Raw genomic sequence first — 21,834 nt, forward strand, 5'->3', positions numbered from 1 at the left:
ACATGATACCAAAGCTTGCTGGAACGCACAATTCCCCTGTTCAAACTTTTACTCTTAATGATAACCTTCTCTAATTCTGCATCAGTATTTGTATCTCAGTGCAGTACAGAATGATTTTTATGAAGGTGAACTGGTGAAAACAAAAGAAATTCCTTTCATTTAAATGATTCTGGCAGCAATGTGTCTTAATACACAGACTTGTATCATCTGCATAACTATGAAATGTATTGTATTTTCTAATAACCAAGTGCAGAATAGAGAATGGAAGCACATGCAGTACAATAAACTTGTTTAAGGAATGGGCCTAAGATAGAACCCTGAGGGACACCACATGTTGACTCTACTTCATCTAAACTGTTGGCTTAGCTACTATTAGTCACTTAAGTTAGAATGGGGATAATACTAATTTATTAGAACCAGTGGGGGAATGATTTGATCAACATAAAATGAATCCATTTCTCATCTTTCTCCGTTACGAAATATTTTCCTCAGTACGTAGTCAATCGCAGTCTCTTTTTCATCTTCTCATTCTCCTCCTTTATCTATTTTCATTCTTTCTTGGTTTGCTTCTTTCTTCTACTCTCCATTCAGTTTAAAATTTTCCTCCCCGTTTTCTCCTCTCCCTGTCTGTTCTCTCGGTTTCTCTGCATTCACATTGAACGTTGTTTCAATAAAACATTACCTTGATGTTTCTATTGATGTTTAGAAGCCCTTGACTCTTAAAGCCTTTGTGTAATACATTGATGAGTTTGCTGTGAGTGTTACCAGCTCTTGAGGCTTAGCACTTGACTTCTACCTTCCATTCAGGTGAATAGAGAAAAGGTTTCAAGGTGGAATAATGCCTCTCAGCTGCCATATTGGAAGACTTGACCTCCTGGTCAGAGGTGGGTGTGAACAGCTGATTGTGTTTTTAAACTGGTCAACACAGATGTGGGGAATATCTGTATTTGATATCTGAGCCAAACACAAACCAAGAGACCAGTTATTCCAACTGTTATTAAAGTCTGTGGGTATGACACAGTGTCTTGTTTATTATAATGAATTAGAACTCTGAGGGTATTTTCTTTTCTTCTTCTTCATGAATCATTTTTGTCTGTTAAATACAGAGCTGGTGTGTGGTTGTTCTAGCTTAGAAACGCCAATACCTCTCCCTGTTTACTGATCAGCAAGTTGTACCGTGGTTGTTCTTGGTTTCTCTGATGAAGGCAGTGTTTTGTTAAAACATTCATTAGACTGTTGGTGTACCCCCTCACTTCTGGACTAATGATGAACAGAATAATGAAGTTCTAGTCTGGCATAGACTAGGCTCTTATCACAATATGAGTCTGGTATTGGGACTTTATTATGAGGCGCAGTTCAACTGAAAACGAGAAATAAAACAACAACCTCTACAATTGCAATTACATGGTCCTACAGCTAATCAGAGCTTTGTTGTAAATAAATTCAACGCAGCAGCGACTTGTGTGATTATGCGGCTGTCACTCTTTACTATCCATCACTGCTTACTGCCCACCTAAATGATTTGATTGGCAGATCTTAGGGAATAAACACACAGGCTCTGCCTTTTGGATGAAACAACTGTTTCATTCATTGTCACATTTAAGCACACCTACCCACCCAGTCAACTGCACCTCTTTGCATTGGGTATGACCAGCCATCTGTTTCTGGTGATGTATGGGTATTCACATAAATCAAAATTTTTATTATAGGCCCTCAAACTATCATATAAATACAATAATTATCATATCTGGCAACACTGATAACCAATCAAGTCAGTTTGAAACGAATCATGTGATTTTCGATGGTTCGCATTCTTTCACGTTTCTAGATATGGTCTCAATTGTTTGATCCTCTGAATTAAATGGACATGGTTATGTGTAACTTTGAGAGCAAGACAGTAGGTGTTTTTTTCATCTTTGTAAAATGGCAAGTAGCCATTTCCTACTACCTTCAGTCTCCCATTTGCCAACTATGCACAAGAATTCCATTAAGATACGTACGGTCTCAGATGTTGACTTTATTTATTTAAATTAGAATTTATCCGCAGAGAAAATAAAATTAAAAAGATATCTGACACCGACAGACACATTTTATTGGCACCATAAAAGCACCGTGGTTCAATACCAAGCCATAATTATGATATCACTGTGAAGATAATGACTACACAGATGACTACAGTCAGTAAACAAGTCCTGGTGATGCTCTTATAAGGATTTCTGTAATAACTATGATGATGTAGCACTGACTGTAGATTACAACGATGACAATGTGAACGCTGGCTTGTTTTTGGATCGTGTAAAAAGACAAAGGAGGTCAGCTGGGATGGAGCAACATGACAGCGGAAGCATGTAGCGGGAAAAACAGAAAGAAAAAGCAGGTGATTCTCTGTGTTTTCTGCTGATCTCGTGGGCAGTTAGAGACGCGTTTAGCAACACACAGATGTCTACGACAGAGGCAGAGGAAGCTGATGAAAGACGGAGGAACCCTGCCGTATTGATCCTATTGATTCAGCCTTCACCATTAAAGAATACCCACCCCTCCTCCGCCTTCACTCTCACCCCTCCTCAAACCGGTAAACCCCTTTTGAATAATATAATTGTGTGTTTGATCCTCACTGTAACCTCAACCAGAGAGGAAAAAAAGCTTGATTGAATCACTCAAGCGTGCTCCTCCTCCATTGACGGCAAACTCTGAGCTTGTGTATGGGTGGGTGATTTTGATTGCTACCTTTTTACACGTAGATGTGTCTGCAGTTTTTTTCCTTTTTTTTTCCTGGTGAGTAAAAAAATAGTCTCAGGTGAACTGCTGCTGATGCTGAGCTGCCTTTTATAAAGCTATCGTAAGCAGAGGGCAGGAGGGGTGGGAGGAGTACATTTGAAATATATTTGCAAGATGTTGTTAACACCCAAAATAAATGCGTAGATGAAACAGAAGCTCACACAAAGTAGTTTACATACAGTATGTGTGACAGACACCTATCCTATACTATACTAGTCTGAGAGATGACCTTAAACTAATGGTTTTTTAGGCAGATTATTAATCAATGTTGCAAACAAAATCTCAAACAGCATTTGGATACAGCACTCAATGTGAAGGCCCCTGATATAGTGTGGGGTCATGTCATGCTTGCATTTGGAAATCTCTTGCCTTGTTTTGAAAGTACTTTGTTATGAAAGGAAAGAATGAAGGATTTAGAGGTAGTACCAAAAGGTAATAGGCTAGGTACATACAGCAATCGTGATGTATTTCTGATCAAATCTAGGCTAGCCCAAGGTCTTCTGCCAGTTGACGTCTATATTTTTTTTAATATTTAATTTTAACCAGCAAGTACAACTTCATAGTTTCATAGTTCTATCTTTGATGCGGAAGTACTTCACTATAAAGTCTGATTTATACTCCAGTGACTCCAGGTCAATGCAGAGTCTACGCTAGGGGGTTATACCATTTACGCCTGTGCAATGGTGTGTCTGTACTGTTCCGTAATTACGCCGCTAAAACACTAGACAGCGACTGGCCAGCTGTGTTGAGTTTCACTCAGTACTTCAAAAAATGGTGACTGGAACTGAGCGCTGAATAGAAAAAAATAAATGTGGATCAACAGTTGCTTTCACTGAAGTCACTCCAGCACGGAACATAGAGAGGACGTCTGAGTAGATGGCGTGTAGGAGCCTGAACAAAGAAGGAACTCTCTGTGCTTGTCCGGCTGCTAAGGCACATTCGTGTGTTCAAAAGCAGCTGTTTGTTGTGTGTGCCACATTTATTCTAAAAAAAAAAAAAAAAACGCCAACCGACCCAGTCCCATAAGGACTTTGGTTCAAGGACTGTACTAACACCACAGTCACCCTGGACTCCACAGAGCCGAGGTGCCAGTGTCTATCCTCGCATCACTGTACTCTCAAGGGGCTGCTTGAAGTTGCTCCACACAGGGCTGTACCTTCATCTATCTGCCGTGTGCCGGATCTATTTATCAGTTTCAAACGGATCATGTAAGAGTCTGAAAATCTGCCCCTGTCAAGCCCTGGGATGGTTGCCCGATGGTTTCTGGTTCAGGGAGGCCCAGGTCGTAACATGCCTTAGATTATACTCAGGGAGCTGTTTGGAAACATTAAACAACACTGTTGCAAATGTCTTCTAATGGACCATGAGAGCAAACAGTTTTTGTAAAAGCTTAGTCAAAGAAGCTAGTGTGGGACTTCATACAGTAGGTAGTACTACTGGCATCTATATGATACACATATCAGGTACACAAAATAATGTAGGCTATATTACACAGCTCTGTAAATACTTTAAACAGTAATTTATTGCATTTATATATTCACATGAAGCTGTTTTGCATCAACAAATGCATTGAAATTAGTTCACTTATGGATGGATGTGTTAAGAGAGTTGTCCTTAATAAATCCACGTTTTAGCTCCGCTTGAAAATGTATGTTTTCAGAAGACGACAAACTCACTAAATCCCAAACTGATCAAGTATCTGTAGGATGATCCACAGAGGCCCCTCCCCTCAACCCATAGGACCCAAAGGCCCCTACTAACAACACAGGCTTGATTTACCTTTACATTTAATAATTTTATTTTTGTTTAATTTCTTTTATTCATACTTGTAGAGTTCAAAAACTCTACAAGTCCAGTTGCCTTTTTTGAACCTTTATTGAGCGATTCATTCTAAAATTGCATTGTATTGACTTGACACATTCAGAGGCTGTGTTCTAATTCTGTGATTTAGTAGCATTATTACATAAAGCTGTAGAAACAGTATTAGAAAGGGTGTTAACATCACTACCTCATAGTAAGCAGCAGAAAAAAAACCCAGAAGAACCAGTGTAGCATTGTCATACCGTGTACATACATGAAGCTTTTATTTTTGATATCATTGTCAAGTTGTGGATCAAAGATACTTCCTCATTTCACTGTACTGCTAATAGTCTTAACATGTAGGAAATATTTGGGTTGGTTGATGTTTTACTAACACATTTGTGAGGTGGCTCCGGTGGGAAGCTGTTGATAATAGATATCAGTAGTCTGACGCTAACGGTCCGTTAGCTCACTCGCAAAGATTTTATCACAAAGATCATTCAGTAAATATCTGGCTCCAAAGTCTCTAGTTCAGACTTTGAACTAACAAAAACAAAACTGTTACACATGTTCTGGGCTTCGTGTGGGGCACAATTAAAGTCAAAGACCAAATCAAATGTCTTACATGTGTTACAAAACAATTAATATCAGACCAATAAAAAGTGACAACAGGCTAATAAAAAATAAGAAATACATGAAGAGATAAAAAATGTAAATGTCTACAGCTTGAACCGGGTTAACTAGCAGAACATGTACATGATAATGTAATGAGTTGTGATATTACAAGCCGACTATCTGGCCTGTTTTTGTCGATCAGCATTCTTCACATTCAGAGATCAACAGTGCCACCTGTCAGTAACAAACTGCACCTATAAACACAAGTCTCCTGACAGCGTGGGCTCCACTCATTTGGAGAACAAAGGAAGAACGGGCTGTTTTACGAGGTGATGAACAGCATAGAAACAGAGACATTTACATCTGCCTTCTTTATCCGTTGTCTTTATTTTCATAGGGTTTTTATACCTTAAGAGTCAGTAAAATTAAGCCAAGATGTCTAAAAACGTGAAACCCAAATGTGTTCATTTTGAACAGTAGTGGGTACATTTCAGCTCTAACCCTAACCCAGTGATGCCAGATCTATCAGAAAATGTGCAAAAAGTGACATTCGTTGGAACGGAGCAGCTGTAATTCTCTGTTTCTGTAAGACAAAGGCAGAGAGCAGCGAAACAAAAAGCTGCAATCGTCCATTTGCATCTGTCTTCAGGTCGCCAAATGCTGTGATAAAGGGCTGAGAGGAGACAGGAGGAGGGGTGTCTCTTTCTCTCTCTCCGTCTATGTCTGTGTGTGTGTGTGTGTGTGTGTGTGTGTGTGTTTACAGCGAGGATAGTTTCCCCTTACATAATAGTTTTGTTACTGAATTGAGTCCTTAACCTGATTCGTATTGATCAGCTGGGCTCTGACTCGTGCATACTTAATTCAAGGAGGTAATAAAATCAAACGCACCCGGACCTCCTCCTCCACCCTGGGATACAGCTGCAGACACACTGGCGAACGAAGTTGATGTGGTTTTATTTGCTTTATTTCATTTTTGCATGGATTTCATGAGCTTTTTTTTTAATGAGCATCACTTATTATCATCACATACTAATAATGTGTTTATTCATATTTATAGATTTTTTTAAAAAAGAAGGAAAATTTCTTTTTAAAGCGAATAGTTTGACCACATTATTTGCAGGCCTGTTCAGTACAATGTTGCTGTACATACTCAGACATTGCATACCATGGCTTCATGTCTGTTGCGAGCCATTCTGTTATGAACGGAAGTCAAAGAGCATAGCTGCAGAACGTACAAATAAAAAAAGACAAATACGGTGTACTGTACACTATATTGTATAGAGGCACGCAAAACGACACCGAGGTGTGTGCAAACACGTAACACAATGAGAGACATGTTTTACAATCGATGTTATTACACTCAAAGGGCTTTTCTGTGATTAGAAGCAAGATGCAGGCGTTATTGGTTGGACATAGATGAACACTGAGCTAGCTGCTATATTTTCAGACTACAGAGCTGCTCCAACTCGACCCACAAGAAGCCTGATAAATCCAGAGGTGAGCTGGACTGATAAAGTTTCTGGACAAGATAAATGATACGCTGTTGCCTTTTATTTCTGGTCACTGTGTCTGTGACTTATTTAAAAGGACAGAGGCACCATTTATCTAAACTAAAACAAAATAACATTTAGTCGTTGCTTTAACTCCTTTTCATTCTTTGATGGTTTTAATAGTCATTCACACCGCAATCAAACCAAGTCAGGTTCCAATAGGAGCCTTACCAACACCTACATAAGTTAGACAGTGAGTTTGATTGACACCTTTTACACCAACCTAAACAAGCCAAATCAAGTTTGAGGTGAAAGTCACTGAATATTTATTCAATATCTGTGTTTTCTAATCAATGAAATGAAATAAGCTGAAGAAGACTCGAGGTCTGTTCAAACTACAAGCAGCAAAAGCTACAATGCAGTAAGCATTGCCAGCAACATTGTGTGTGTGTGTGTGTGTGTGGGGGCTGTGTAACCAGCACTGAGTGTTCGTTTAACACGGCAACAGGTGAAGCAATGGCATATGATTGGCTGGCTCCGCAACGTGTCAGAGGAGTGACAAAAAAAATTAAGCCAGTTCAACTTTCGTGTTGTGCATGTCGTCCATAGACTGTCAGAAAAGTGGACACCATGACAGTTCCTCAAAAGTGAAGATAAATCATGTGGAGCTCCCCCTTGTGGCTGGCTGCAGTACTGTCATAAACTCCACCCTCTAGTAGAGGAGTTGGGCAAAACTAATACACTTCAAGTGTCCATTTTTCTGAGAAGTTTTGTTTTAGTTAGTTATTCGACACGATAAAAACAGGATATGACATCATGACGATTGACAGTTGCCATTGACAAATGCTCTCACAGACAGCAGCTACGCAGGTCAGATGTAAACATGAACATGAACATCTGTCAACCTTCTGTTTGTATTTCATGAAAGAAGATGGTGTTAAAACCTCCTCCAATCTTTAAGTGTTAGTTAAATACAATGTTCAACACAACACTAATGTTCTGTTCTGCCTATTCTCTTCGCCCAATCCCGTTCCCCCTTCCTTTCCTCTGCAGCGTGCAAAAGGAAGGAGCAAGACACGGCAAAGGACCGCAACAACACACCAAAGAAGTCGCGGCTGGTCTTCACAGACCTGCAGCGGCGCACCCTGTTGGCCATCTTCAAGGAAAACAAGCGGCCGTCCAAAGAGATGCAGCTCACCATCTCGCAGCAGCTGGGCCTCGAACTCACCACCGTCAGCAACTTCTTCATGAACGCCCGCCGCCGGAGCCTGGACAAATGGACAGACGACGGAGCCAGCCCCGGCACCCAATCTTCAGCGTCCAGCACTTGTACCAAAGCGTGATAAAAGATGGCAAGGAGGGGTTAGGGGAAGGGAGGTGACAGGGATGTGGGCGTTTGGGCGGGGTGGGTTGATCCTGAGATCCTGGGTGGGATGTAGGGGTTGAGGACGCGGGTCGAGGTTTCATCCGGTTGAAGCGAGGCGGAAAACCAAACTTTTTACATAATTTTTGTTTGTCTGTTTTGCTTTCGTCGAGAGTGACAAACTGAGAGAGGGGCTGCTTACTGTCACGACTTGTTGTAGCCAAACCGCCTTTTTTCAAATTCATCACAAATCCATTAAGAAGCTTAAGGGTAAACTCACATTTAAAATACACAAACCTCACTGGGAGAAATCTTTGAATCACAGACTTTCACTGCTCCTTTAGGACAATAAGCTGACAAACTAGCCCAAATACCAAAGACTAGAAGACTATGTATGTTTTCTATTATGCAATATAAGCTAGGAACCAACCAAACAACAAACCAAGGAAAGCTTTGTGACTATAGAATATGATAGAAACTCTGGGTATTTTGATCCTTAAATGTCCAAAGACCACAATGACACGTTGGGGATCTCATTCTGTAGTGGGATTTCAGAGGCTGCACAACAAAATATAAAAACACATCACAACTGGACAAAAAACGTCAATTAGGACACCTAGGGCTGAGGTCAAATCTTATTTTTTAACCGAACCAAATACAGTCTCAACCCAAGGTGGTTTTATTACCAACTTCCATCTGGATTTATGTAAAGATTTTAATTTATTTGCAAAAATACAATAACTAATTATTGGACTTATTGAGGTATCACTGTTCTGCTAAAATGTGTTCATTTGGCTGTGCAGTCTCTGCATTTCCTAAAATCAGAACTGCTTTGGTTTTTAAAATGTTCTACAGTCTCCAAAATACATATGACCGTTGTCATATTATTTTTTTTATGAATATCCACGATACACGACCAACTCTCTTTTACAAAATGACGACTTTTGTCCTCTTGTAGGACAAAACTTACCAAAGCTCACTTAACCAAAAAAGCAACATGATTTGACTCTTTAAAAGGGACAGTGAGGATAAGTTAGGGAATGGTAAAATATGCAAGCACAAACACACACACTCAGACACACAAACACATACACGAACATTCACAGAGGCACATGCAACTTCCTCATCATTTGAGCCGACGTAGAACTGCAAGCTTTGTCAGCATACTTAGCGTTCAGTGTTAGTGTATTATATATGAATATGTACAATGTATGTGAGCACAATCTTGAAGCACATTTTCTTTGCAATAGAACCGGGGCTCTCTGCCAAGCCGAGTGGTCTTCACATCTTAGAAAAACTCAGGATGCCATTTTTTCTAAACAGTGGCTGAAATCCATTCGGCATCTGTCGTTCCACACTGTAATGTATGAATGTAAAAACACAGATGTACACACACACACACACACGCACATACACACACATTGCCGACAAATACACTTGCTTTATGGAAACACCACTACTTTAAAGAGTCATTTCCCGAACACTTGCCAGAATTCCCACCCTGACTGAACACTGTCAACTAAACCAAATCTAAGCTCAAGTTTACCCTGATTTCACCCACCAACCATTTCTAACAATGGTAATTCACCTATGAGGGCAGAGCTTTCCACAAAGCATCTTAGCAGTGGCTGTTTTTGGAGTTTTCATTTTTAGCCCCAAATGTTTGATCCACAAGGTACACAAGGTCATGTTAATATCAAGATCCTTATAAATGAAATTTGTTCAGACCCTTAAGAACCTTAGCATTTGGAAGTCAGCAATGCTTAAAAACCTTTTTGGTTGTCCATGGGAATTCCTAGACACCAAGTTTTTTGTGTCTGGGCTCTCAATAAACCAGCAGAATCCACTGGTTTCTCAGTGTACTTACAACTGGTTTCTGAAGCACATTGAGACAAGATTTGTGAAAAACCTTTTCTGGTTTAAAGATAATAATAATTAAGGCCTTGAAAAGTTACCAAAACTCAGACACAGCCAGAAAGACAGTTCCTTTTGAAGTATATGACCTTCACTGAAAGACAAATTTGTGACCAGGCTGAAACCTGCTTAGAGCCTTCTGAATTCGATGTTCCCTGGAATATAAATCCAGTTGTAAAGCAAAGATGCTTTTTGGAAGACTCAAGCTGCCATCACACAGAGGGTTACCACCAACAAACCACAAACCTCCACCTCACTGACACAGCAGCAAAACCAGCTAACCATCTGAACCCGCGGAGGACGAACTGTTCAGGCGGATCAGGGCCTTTGTAATAGTTAAAGAGGACAATCTAAAGACGATGCCTGGCAAGTCCGTCTCATCCAGAGGGTCAGTGGACTGGAAAACACAGGCCTTAACCCTGCAAACAAATCATTTCAATAGAGTCATCGTTTCATTAAAAGGTGTCACTTTCTACTCACTTTCCGCTTTTAAATGAGCTTTACTTCGTTGTTGAAAGTGGAGAGTTCAGCTGTATGTCCAAATCAGATTTTGAAGATAAATCCTAAGTTGAAAATAGAATTTTTTGTGCAGTGTAGGAGAGTTGGATGCTTGGGAAACAGGATGGAAAGCCAACAGACAGATGGACTGAGAGACACGAAAGAATTGTCTGTCAGTCTCTGTTACTGTCTTTGTGTCCGAGCATTCATCGACACCAAATCCCTCAAACCCTATTGATTTTTAATGTGATACTGTCACACTGTACAGCCTTTACACTTGATGTAAATATTACCACACCCAAAGAACCTCAGCCACCATCACCTCCAGCTCTGTTTTAGTAGCCTTTACCATCAACAGTCACCTCATCAATCATCTTTCTAGCTATCAAACCAAAAAAGAAACAAAACCAAAGGAAAGGCGTCAGTCAGCAGCCCCTGCTCCTTAGAAACCCCAGGCTGAATCTCAGCCTGGTTAGAGGCAAGCCAAAGGCTTTAAGTACGATTTAAAACAAAAAAAAGTGGACACTTGAGACTTTTTCTATTTATTGACAAATCGAAACCAAAGAAAACCTTTTTCTGCACCTAACTGTTCCAACTAACGGAAAACGGAACTTACTGAAGACGGAAGAGAATTATTACCAAAAAAAGAAAAGAAAAAAAAACAACAAAAAAAAGAGTGGTGGCGATGATGTCAAGGAAGGCGATGACGAGGAGATGAAGGGAGGATAGAAGGAAGGATGACATCATGGGAGTGGAGAAGTAGCTTTGTTCTGCCTGATGTTGTGTCAGGCTATCTTTAAGGGGAAGCAAGTTGGGGACTGAAAAGGGTAAAAACCACATGGGAAGGAGGGAAGGATCCAAACGGAGGACGCCGTAGACCATTTTCTTCCCTCTGGCTCCAGGAAAAGGCAGAACATTAATGTGTCTCTCACGGTTGAAGAGTGTCTTTAACGTGTGCCTATGCAGTTTTTCAAAGTTAAAAAAATGGTTAAAAGAACAACAGAAACCTCATCAGCTAACAAACCAAAGATTCACCGTTAACTCCAGTAGCAGTCCTCCTCCCCCCGAAAGGGAAAATCTACACTTCGGTTAACCAGCATGTACACACCTGCAGCGTGATGTTGCTGGAAGTGGTGTGCTGTGGCTTTTTTTTTTACTACTTTCCACTAATTATTATTCTACTTCATCTGTTATACATTCAACTTCCAGGGTTAGCATGTAGGCTAATCAAGCTTGTTTGTCCTTCAACTTTCTAACGTGTAGCATTCCTTTTATTGTGTTAGCCTTACTAAAGGGGACAAATTTAGCCAAGACGTTTCTTTCACAGTTCTTGTAATCTAGCTAGCATTTTTCCAATGGGCTAAAACAGATACATTTTTCATTTTGATGGGTTGTTCCTTCAGCATGGCATCGTGAAACCTTCTCCACACCCACAAATTTGACCACAAACTTCGGAGCATAAAGAGATGATGAAATGATTAGTAAAAAATCCAAAGCTTCTCATTTGTCCTTCCACACGGGTCAAATCTACCTCCAATAATCTCCAGCAGAGAAAACAAAAGCTGCCAGACAAAAGCACAGGGGCTGGTGTTTGAGCTCGGTGAGTCAGCATCCAGAGACGTCCGCTACCATCTTTCATTTTAGCTTCTGGGCTATTCAGGCTCACAGTTTCACGTTAAAACTGGCTGTTGTCCGGCACGCTTTCTGCTGCAGAGAGAGTGACAGTGTTAATGCTACTGGATATGTACAGAACATACCAAAGATTTTCTGCTGTACTAACAGTAGCACACTGACACATTTTCTTACTTTTTTTCACACCCAGTCCCTTTGGATCCATCTGTTTCTTTGACATGAACAAGTTTTTACTTTTGAACCCAAGCCCAATGGCTAAACCAGACAGTCTCAAGGCTGGATTAGGTTAGGTTTAAACTGCTTACCAAATGTATTTGAAAAAATAAATAAGAAAAAGTGCAAGATTTCATATGGATTATAACACTAAAGAAACTAAAATCTTCACGTGAAGGTTGTTTAACCACTATAAAATGTACTGATTGGAGTCAATCCAAGGAGTCTGCTTAGCTGAGTTTTGGCTAAAGACAGAAAGCACTGGTGGCTTGGGTATAAATGAAAACTAAGCATTTCTAATCATAGCACAGTTTGTCATAGCCCACATTGCCATGCTGGAGGAGCATCGTCACCAAGGGAGTGACGACTGGAGATGCTAACTGTCCGTAGCAAAGACAACCCACGTTAGCCTGTTCTTTAGGGGGGAGGAACCACGCTGCTGCTCCATGTATAAGACGACAATAAATAAAACCAAAAAAACACCAACACCTGCTGAGAGAAACTGCTAAAATATCGGTCAAATAGCTTTATCCTTAGTTTTCTCTCTGTATTTCTGTATGTAAAGCTTATAGTCCAAAGAAATCCTCCGCCCACCTGACCCTGCTGTCCTGTTGGCCACGCCCAACGGAGGGGTGTGGCCCTTGGCTCAGGGGGCGGTGGCCATTTTCCATTCCCACTTGCAGTTCTGTCTGGATGTAATACAGGCTAAACCTGCCAAACCAAAAAACAAAAAAAAGGAAAAAGGAGAGAAAAGAAAACAGTATGAAACTAAAAACCATCCCAAAGAGGTTTTCATTGCTTGTTTGTTTTTGAGTACTTATAAATGATTTGCCAATTACTATTACTACCACTACGTTCCTTTCTAGGTTTTTGCAATATGTGATTTTTTATTTTATTTTATTTAATGTAATTTCTGTTTTCTTTTTAATTGTGAATTAATTTAAGCGAACAAATTTTGTTGCCAAATCTCCCTCTGAACCCTTTTCCCCTTGATGGTGATTAGCTTTGCCAAAGTTTACATTGTACGTTCCCTTTTCTTTCTGTTCTATGCTGTATTTATTTATGAGGTGTTTTAGAACACACTAGTTTTGTACTTAATAATAATTTAATGTTATTTAATTAGATGTAATTGTTTTTTGATGAATATTTATGAGTATTTAAAGATGTTAGTTGCATCAAAGATGCAGTGCTTATGCCAGGCCTATTAATTTATTCTTAGTTAGCTTTACTTTAAAAAGCAAATACAATGTTGTGTTATGAATGTTTAGACTTAATGACAGAACAATGTAGGAATGTCAGATTAGACTTGTGTACTTCTGAATGTCAACACTCTGTCACTCTTTAGCCAATCTAGGTTTTTGTCCTGGTAATGATTTTCCTTTTTTTTTTTTTTTTTTGAAAATGAAAACAATCTCTTTATGCCAAATAATAGCCTATTGAATGATGAGCACTGCATCTGTTTTTCTTTCCCCTTTGTGATTTGAATTGCTAATTTATTGGTTATTTTGCTTTTGATTCGTTTGCATCCTGCTGACCATTGTTGAACAAGCAATGAATTTCAGACTGATGTTCTGGTGACACGTACTTGATCAGGTGACGTAAGGGCCACGCGTTGATATAAACTGACTCACCAAAGATAACTGGAATCCTTGAGAGGCCAATAAACTGTGTGTGTTTACATCCACGCAGCTCGTGCCCTGGTAAATGTCTTACTGGTACATTTATGTTATAAAATGATCACATATACACTCTTTGCCCCTTGAACGCTACATGAAAGCATCCTCTTTGTGGTCTATTGTAGCCCAAAGAGGTCAGGAACATTCGGTCATTACCTTAGACATGCTATCAAATGTGTACCAGAAGCTGCTTAGTTTCTGTGCAAAACCAAAAGTATTTAGTTATCTTGTCATCAGCTGGTCAAACTGAATAATTACCTTAAGATCCCAAGAAAAGGAACCATACACTTTTACAAACCTTCAACCTAAAGCATGACTCTGCTTTTCTTTCATGCCCTCTGTTGATACTGAGCTAATCTGAGTGTGCGACTGCGTGAATGGAAACACACCAACTTGTTTCACTCGTTAGGAAAGAAAAAACTGAGGAGTCCCTTAAAGCTAGCTGCTTCCAAGACTGACTTTGTGTGTGTGTATAAAGAAGAAAAAAAAAACTTTCTATTTCAATAGTGAGAACCAGAGAGGCTACCTCACTGACTTTCCATTTGTCCTTTTAATCGTATTGATGAAACCAAAGAAACCAAAGATTTGTTTCCTCCTCGGTACGGTCTGCGCTCAGCTCCATGCTTTTGTTTTTTTCTCTACTTAATGATTATGCCGCATATTTTACAATTTCTCCTTTGCCCTCTCTTTTCCCCTTTCTGTCTTTCCCCCCTGCTTCTCCGTTCTCCTCGCTTTGCCTCTTCTGCTCCGAAAGAATAAGTGTGAGGAAAGAGGCGGATGTAACTAAGGGTCGGGCTGGATGCAGAATATCAGGGAGTACTGGAAGACATTTAGATGATTTTGCCTTTGCCTTCAAATAGTTTGACCCTGTTATTTTGGGTGGCAAGTGTTAGAAGCGAGTACATTATTAATTTAATGTTCAACAGTAAGTCAAACAACAATATGGCTGCTGAAGATAAAGAAGAGGTGCCCCAAGCACGAAACTTGATAGATGTCCAGTGCGCTTCAAACACTTCAAGACTTTTTACGCTATGATGCAAAATGATGTTTTGTACTGATATAGCTGCAGCTTTTTGGCATTTGCGTGTTGGTTTTACCTTCAATCGGGTACTTTATGACGGTGGACATGAGTCACATCTTCATCATCAGCGAGCTGTCGGGGTTGCTTTCAATTAGATGGCTGGTTCTTGCTAATGTTGCGCAGCATAGCAACCACCGTGATGCAGCGTTGCTCTGGTATTGTGCTGGAGCGGTAGAAAGCCTAACAAACCACTTGTCACACCTGTAACCGTCCAAGTCTAATGGACAGAAGACATTACTGAATCCTAACAGAAACTGCTTTTCTGTCACCAGTGATCACTCAACTGCATTCTCAGAGTGGACTTAAAACGAAGCCTGTCAAATAAGCTCAGAGTGACAGTGCTAACATGCTACCTGGTAACGTTTACCATCTTAGTTCACCGTGGCACTAATCATGAATCCAGCAGTTACTTCAGTTGACACTGAGACAACAAATGTAAGAATGCGCCTGTTTTATTACTGGCCTACTCGCTGGTGTGTCATTGTAAAGTATAACCAACACAGAGGTGTTCTAAAAAATGTACCCTCAACTGATATTTCAGTGCAAGACATCAGCATCATCCCAAAATCCCAAAAAGAAAAACCTCATCAATCAATCAAATATGAGCCGTATGTTCAGAAAACACAACAGTGAGACTGTATCGTGACACAAAAATACTCTAATTACCATATACTAATCACACAGGCATGGTTTGAAAAGCAAAGCATGCTGAAGTTGTGCAAGGGAGTACAGGAACTGCAAGGTGGCTGCTTTGTCCATTAGCATGGAATATGGTGCTAAGGAGTCGCTTAGGACATTTGGATTCAGTTCAAACAGCAGAACTGTTCTGTTCTTGTAGCAGCGTTCAAGCAGGATTAGACATTTATCTGTGCTATTTGACTTCCCTTAAGCATTTGGCTTAAAAATCATTCGGGGAAGCCAAATGGCGGAGGAAAAGCTCTGCTTCTTTTTTTGTTTTTCATTTTCGATGCGAAGGTTTAAACTTCCGCCGCCGTGCTTTGCTTTTCGAAACCAGGCCGCACTGTGTAGAGGACGCTTTTGTAGCAAAGTATGAGATAACCTTGGATGAGTGCCTTGCTTGGACCAAAGCGAAGTCTAGACCTCTCTGTTGTGCTGTAAACCTTCTATTCCTGGGAAAAAGAAATACCTCAGCGCAGCCGCCGCCGCTGCTGCTGCCGTTGCCGCTGCCGTTGCCGCCGCTTGGCTCGAGCGCCCGAGTTTCCTCTCTGGTTCTTCGCAATGCAATCAACGCAAAGGAACCCAGAGTGAATACCAAAGTGTCCCTGTTCTGTTTGACTTTTCTCTTTCACGTATTGTCGCCTTGTTTTTATTCTTTTCTGAGATGGGTTTCCACACACTGATCTGGCTGCAGCTGCGTCCTGGGTAGAACTTAAACAGAAATGCTCATATTTGTTTCAAGCTAGTCTGACCCACACGAGGTACACAAGGTTGCTTTCTTGAGATCACTAAACTCATTATCCAAAGAACATTAAGCTTGTTACTCTGAGACCAATGTTGTGATTCTCAAGCTCACTACAATCACCCATCAACAAACCAAACTACTCAGCCAGCTCTCGTGGAAATGCAGCTCCCCCCCTGTCCTCCCCCTGTCGACCCTATTCTCTCTTTCCAAATGGTTACAAAGCTTTAAATGATGAAAAAACATGGAGACAAACTTGTGAGCGTTGTGCGCAGACCGTGCTCTCTTTACCAAACTGTTGCAGATATACCTCATAGACACTAGTGTTAGGATGATGTTATAATAGCGTATGTCATAAATTATTCACTTGCTCTTCTTTTCTTTTGTTTTTATTTCCTTTCACTGTAACTTTACGACAAAACAAATGTGGGGGGAAAAAAAAGCTTTATACATTTTTAAGTTGTGATTTTTGTGATAGTTAAAAAGGTGCGCTAAAACCAAAAATGAGAAATGCTTGTCTTCTTCTATGCTCCTCTTTCTTGTTGATATTGTTGATTACTGTTCTCTCTGTGTCCCATCTGCAGAGGACGAGGATGGGACGCATCATCTAGAATCCTTTCTTTTTCTTTCTTTTTTTTTTCTGTGGTTCTTTTGAAGGGGTTATTGTCCCCTAACATGGATGCTTTTCTGGGTTTGGGAACATCATTATTGATGCCAGAATCCACTTGTTTCAACTCAGAATAATACCGGTTACTTTGATCCATCTGTTTGATAAATTCAGCCAAATTCTGGTTTATTTTCATTCATTATTTCTTTAGCTTATTTTGGGTGTTCTTCCTTTCCTGTGTTGTAATGCTAGCATCACTTTACATAACCCATACAGCAGTTCTATAGTCCAGATTTTATGCATGAGTATAATTACGATTAGCTAGCCGTGTAATGCATTGTGATTCTTATTAGTAACCTTATTACCATCTCCTCAGTTCATTTCCAACACTGGAAACTGTACACACACAACTCCGTGTTGCAGTCGTGTGACCTTTGAGCTGCTGATGTCAAACCTGATGACTTGCTTCCTTTAAATCAGTTGCAGAGGGCGATGCATTAGCACAGAAAGTGATAAGAGAACTGACGATTTACAGGTCAGTGTGTCGGCTTGTCTGGACACTGGGCTGCCCTGTGACACTTAAATGCGACATTAATGACTTGGACATATGAAAGCTCCTGAGTGAAATCTAACTCAGTAGACACAAATCAGCTCTAGCGCACTTATTTTCGTTTGTTAAAGCTTTAGCAAACTTTCAAGGAATTTGATTCATTTATGTCGTACCTGACTCTTGTAAGAGGAACCCTTACATAAAGAGGAGGGGATTTGTTTCCAGGTAGAAGGTATTTATTTTTTAAGTGAGCAGGTGAAAAAAAAAAAAAAAACATATATATATTCTGGATTTAGTTATGTGCGCTGACAAGTTCAACATTTTAGCCACAAAGTAACGAGAACTAACATTTATCAAGAGGTCTGCAGCCAAAGCTCAAATGCTGTCTTTAAATAACAAGAGTGAGAGAACAAATAGGCTAAGGAACAAAACTAAAACCCAGTATAAAAAAAACTATTCACTGGATTTAAGTTGCTAAAGTGTTCAAATCAAAAGACTAGAACAATTTTACGGAAAAGTTAGTTCAATTGTCACAAATGACCCGCAGTAACTAAATAACTGTAATAACTTGATGAATATGATGAAGTTACTAATGATCAACAGGCCAGACCAGTGTTGTAACTGTATTAAGTTTCAGGCAGTATTAAAGAAAAACAGAGCACTTCCAGTTTTACTTGTCTTCCATTTCCGGTTAGCTTCCCAGCACATCTCAACTTAGACTCGAATTCCATAAGAAATACAGCAAAGCATAAACAATGGGCAAAGTATCTTCCCCTAAAATTGACTGTCTGGCTTTTAGAAAACCTGGCCTTTTTTCTAGCTTGAATTGTTAAAATTGCTCACATAAAGAACACATGAAGCCCTGTAAAATATTTTTTAAACCTGCGTGCACACATTAATAATTTGTATGTCCAAGTATTCCATTTCCCATGTACAAGTTCCAGTCAGAACTTAAACTTTCAGTTCCAACATCAGCAGCATCGTCAGTAAAGTGTCAAAGGTCAAAGTGGCCCAACCATGAGGTTAGGTTTAGACCAAAATCACAATCAGTCCATTTTCTGAATTAGAAAAGACTTACACGTCAGTTTCCTCTTGTAAAAACTATTGACCAAATTATACAATCACACACACTCCCCTGCCAAAACCTCACCAACCCCAAAACAATATTTCAGTGTACTGATTATTTTCTTCTGCTTCTTCGTCTTTTTTTTTTTCTTTTTTTTTTTTCCTTATTTTATTTTTGACATTTGGTTGGAACAGAAAAAGAGAAGTGACTGCAAACCTGTGGCGTGGAATAAAATGATGATCAAACAGGAAGGAGAAATTTGGAGAATTAATGTTGTTCCACTCTATGTATAAAAGAAGAAAAAAAAATCAATAAAGACATCACAATGGTCTTATCCATGTATAACTGATTCTCCTGTTATTTTTTCTGTAATAAAAATACAATGAAAATTAACCTTCATATACTCATTTCATATGTTATGATTTTGTTTTGTAAAAAGTCTTATATTTACCCTGAAATATATATATAAAAAAAACTCAACTTAAGCCGGTCAAAAATGCAGGAAAATTATTTGGGACGTTTTCCTGTGAGTAATCTACTTACTAGCTTGCAAGCAGCACAGAAACTAACAAGGCCCCCATCTGTTTGAGGCTGGATGAGTAAAGACAGAAAAAGAGAGAGAAGAGAAGAGATCAGCAGGAAGAAAAAGATGATACATACAGTACGTCTGCATATACGTATACATCTGATTAAGTCATACATGTAAATTATGAACATGATACAGAATATGATACAGGTGCAAGAGAGAAGAAATTAGAGGATAGGTGCAAAAGAGAACACAATAGATGATCGTTGCCAGAGAGAAGGATACAGAGGATAGGTACAAAAGAGAAGACAATAGAAGATAGGTGCAAGACAAAAGGAAATAGAGGATAGGTGCAAGAGAGAAGACATAGAGGATAAGTCATCAAGGGAAGTCCACAAGCAGCCTAGACCTATAGCAGCATAACTAAGGGATGGTTCAGGGTCACCTGAGACAAGATTTTAGCAGCGTTCCTTGAATATGTTCTTAATTTTAATATTAACTGAAGACACAGAGACATTCAATTTACATTTTATTGAAAAAACAACGCTGAATTGGTGCAAATGAAGTTCTTCAAGTTATAGCTAGCTACTGGTAGCTGGGCTAGAGGGGAGGGGCCTCTGTGGATCATCCCACAGATACTTGATCATTTTGGGATCTAGGGACTTTGGAGGCCAGGTCAACACCTTGTGCTGTTTCCCAGCAGAACATTGTATTGTCAAAATGGTCTGTGTTGCTTATTTATCCAGTCAGTGGTTTTAATGTTGTGGTTTTAATGTCGATCAGTGTAGCTGACTGTATTGCAACAGTACTTGTACACAAGCATTGTGGTTTATTGTAGAGTTTATGGTTTATTACTGACAATGTAATAGTCACCCTCGGACACCTTCTGTTCTGGTATCATATATAAACAACAATATTAAAAATCAACCAGCTGACCTCCCAGTGTCAGACTGTCATATAAAGCATCTGTTCAATGCATCGAAAAGAATTCTTATGAAAGGATCAGCTAAGGATAGTAGACAAGAAATTTCTTGTGACCATTTGCTTTGCTTTTATTTATAACGTTGGTAGAGTTGTGTCAGACTCTTCGAGGCCAATTAACCTACTTGCAAATCTATATATGAAGGAAACAAAGACATAACAGAAAGATGAGGCCAACTCTTTCTTCAAGCATATTACAAAACTACGAGGAAAAACACTCTGCCTCTGACACATGACAACTTGTAAACTCTGAAAAAGTCACTTTCAAGGTTGTGAATAACACGGGACGGAGCAATTCGTATTCTCAGATTTAATGTTTTACAGCCTCTGACCAGCGTTTGTTCATTTATCATCCCTTGTCCCCCGTCGTTCTTGATTAGTGATGATTGTGCTCGGTCAGTGTTTTTCTTTGATATTGTTCTTGAAACCAGCTTTCCCCACAGAGATGTTTCATTGGATACAACATCTTCTTCAAGTCGGTCGCTCCTCTCACCTGCTCATTTTCACTCCCTTCTTTTTAACCACTCCATCAGCCCGTCAATCGTTTCTATGTGTCCATAATGACTCTATCAGCTCTTCTGTCTCTTTCTACATCTCCTCGCCCCGTGCTTCTTTTCTTCTGTCACTCTTCTCCGCTCTCTCTCTGTGTAATCATTCCAGCATCCATCTCCTCTCATCAGTCCACCTAGTCACTTTTCCCCTTTAACCCTCCTCCTCTCCCCTTTTAATCACTCCATCCCATCCTCCTGCTCCTCTTCCTCTCTCCGTTGCCTAGGGAACGGCGGCCCATTCTGTAGCTGTTAATCTGGTGACATTGTCTTTCTATTACCTGTGGGTCAGATGCCTGATAAGAAGGACAAAGTGTGGGAAACCAAAAAAAAAAAAGAAAAAAAAAAGAGAGACTCACTTTGAACGGATGTGAAATGTTGGTTGTCATTCCTACATAGGCAGAAACAGCACAGCATGCAGGGCAGATGCTTGTTGTGGTAAACAGATGTCATTCTCTCTGTACATTCATATAAAAAATGCAGATACTATTAACAAACAATAATCCAGTTCAGCAGACTACCATTATATACAACCAGTATGGAGTTGTAGGACTTTTTTGTAGGAGAATAAACCAAAAAACTCAATGAACCCCAGCTTATCTTAACATATTGTCTGACCCAGTTTTAAAGCACAAAAAATAATCCTACGTCATCAGGAGCCACTGGTAAATTTAGTTATAGAGATGCTGTTTTGCACTGAACCTGTAACCCAGGAGCTGCCATCATGCTACTGTGACAATAAGCTGATATATACACCGAGGGGCCTCTGTGGATCATCTCACAGATACTTGATCAGTTTGGGATCTAGTGAATTTGGAGGCCAGGTCCACACCTTGTGCTGTTCTTCATGTTTTTTGAGTTGTTCCTAAAGTGTTCTTGTGTGTGTGTCTGTGTCAGGCTGCATCCTGCTGGGGATGGCTGCTGCCATCAAGGAGTGTCATTGCTATGGGGTGGGGGTGCCTGGTCTGGTCTAAGTGGGTGCTACATGTCTAAGTAACATCCACATGAATGCCAGGTCCAAAAGTTTCCCAGCAGAACACTGAAATGTCACAAGATGGTCCCCTCCTGTCAGTGGT

The 21,834-nt window shown here is 39.9% G+C and overlaps 1 protein-coding gene across 1 annotated transcript in view; it reads left to right on the forward strand.

Moving 5' to 3' along the window:
* Positions 1–8,026, forward strand: part of onecut2 (one cut homeobox 2) — a gene marked incomplete at both ends in the record, with an annotated part of 33,386 nt that extends 25,360 nt beyond the window's left edge. Inside the window, one exon of the mRNA XM_084571842.1 lies at positions 7,737–8,026. Within this exon, the coding sequence (XP_084427968.1) occupies positions 7,737–8,026 (290 nt within the window). The remainder of the gene's footprint in view (positions 1–7,736) is intronic.
* Positions 8,027–21,834: the final 13,808 nt, after the last annotated feature.

Source organism: Chelon labrosus (assembly GCF_963514085.1).
Source record: "Chelon labrosus genome assembly, chromosome: 22".
NCBI classification, from domain to species: Eukaryota; Metazoa; Chordata; class Actinopteri; order Mugiliformes; family Mugilidae; genus Chelon; species Chelon labrosus.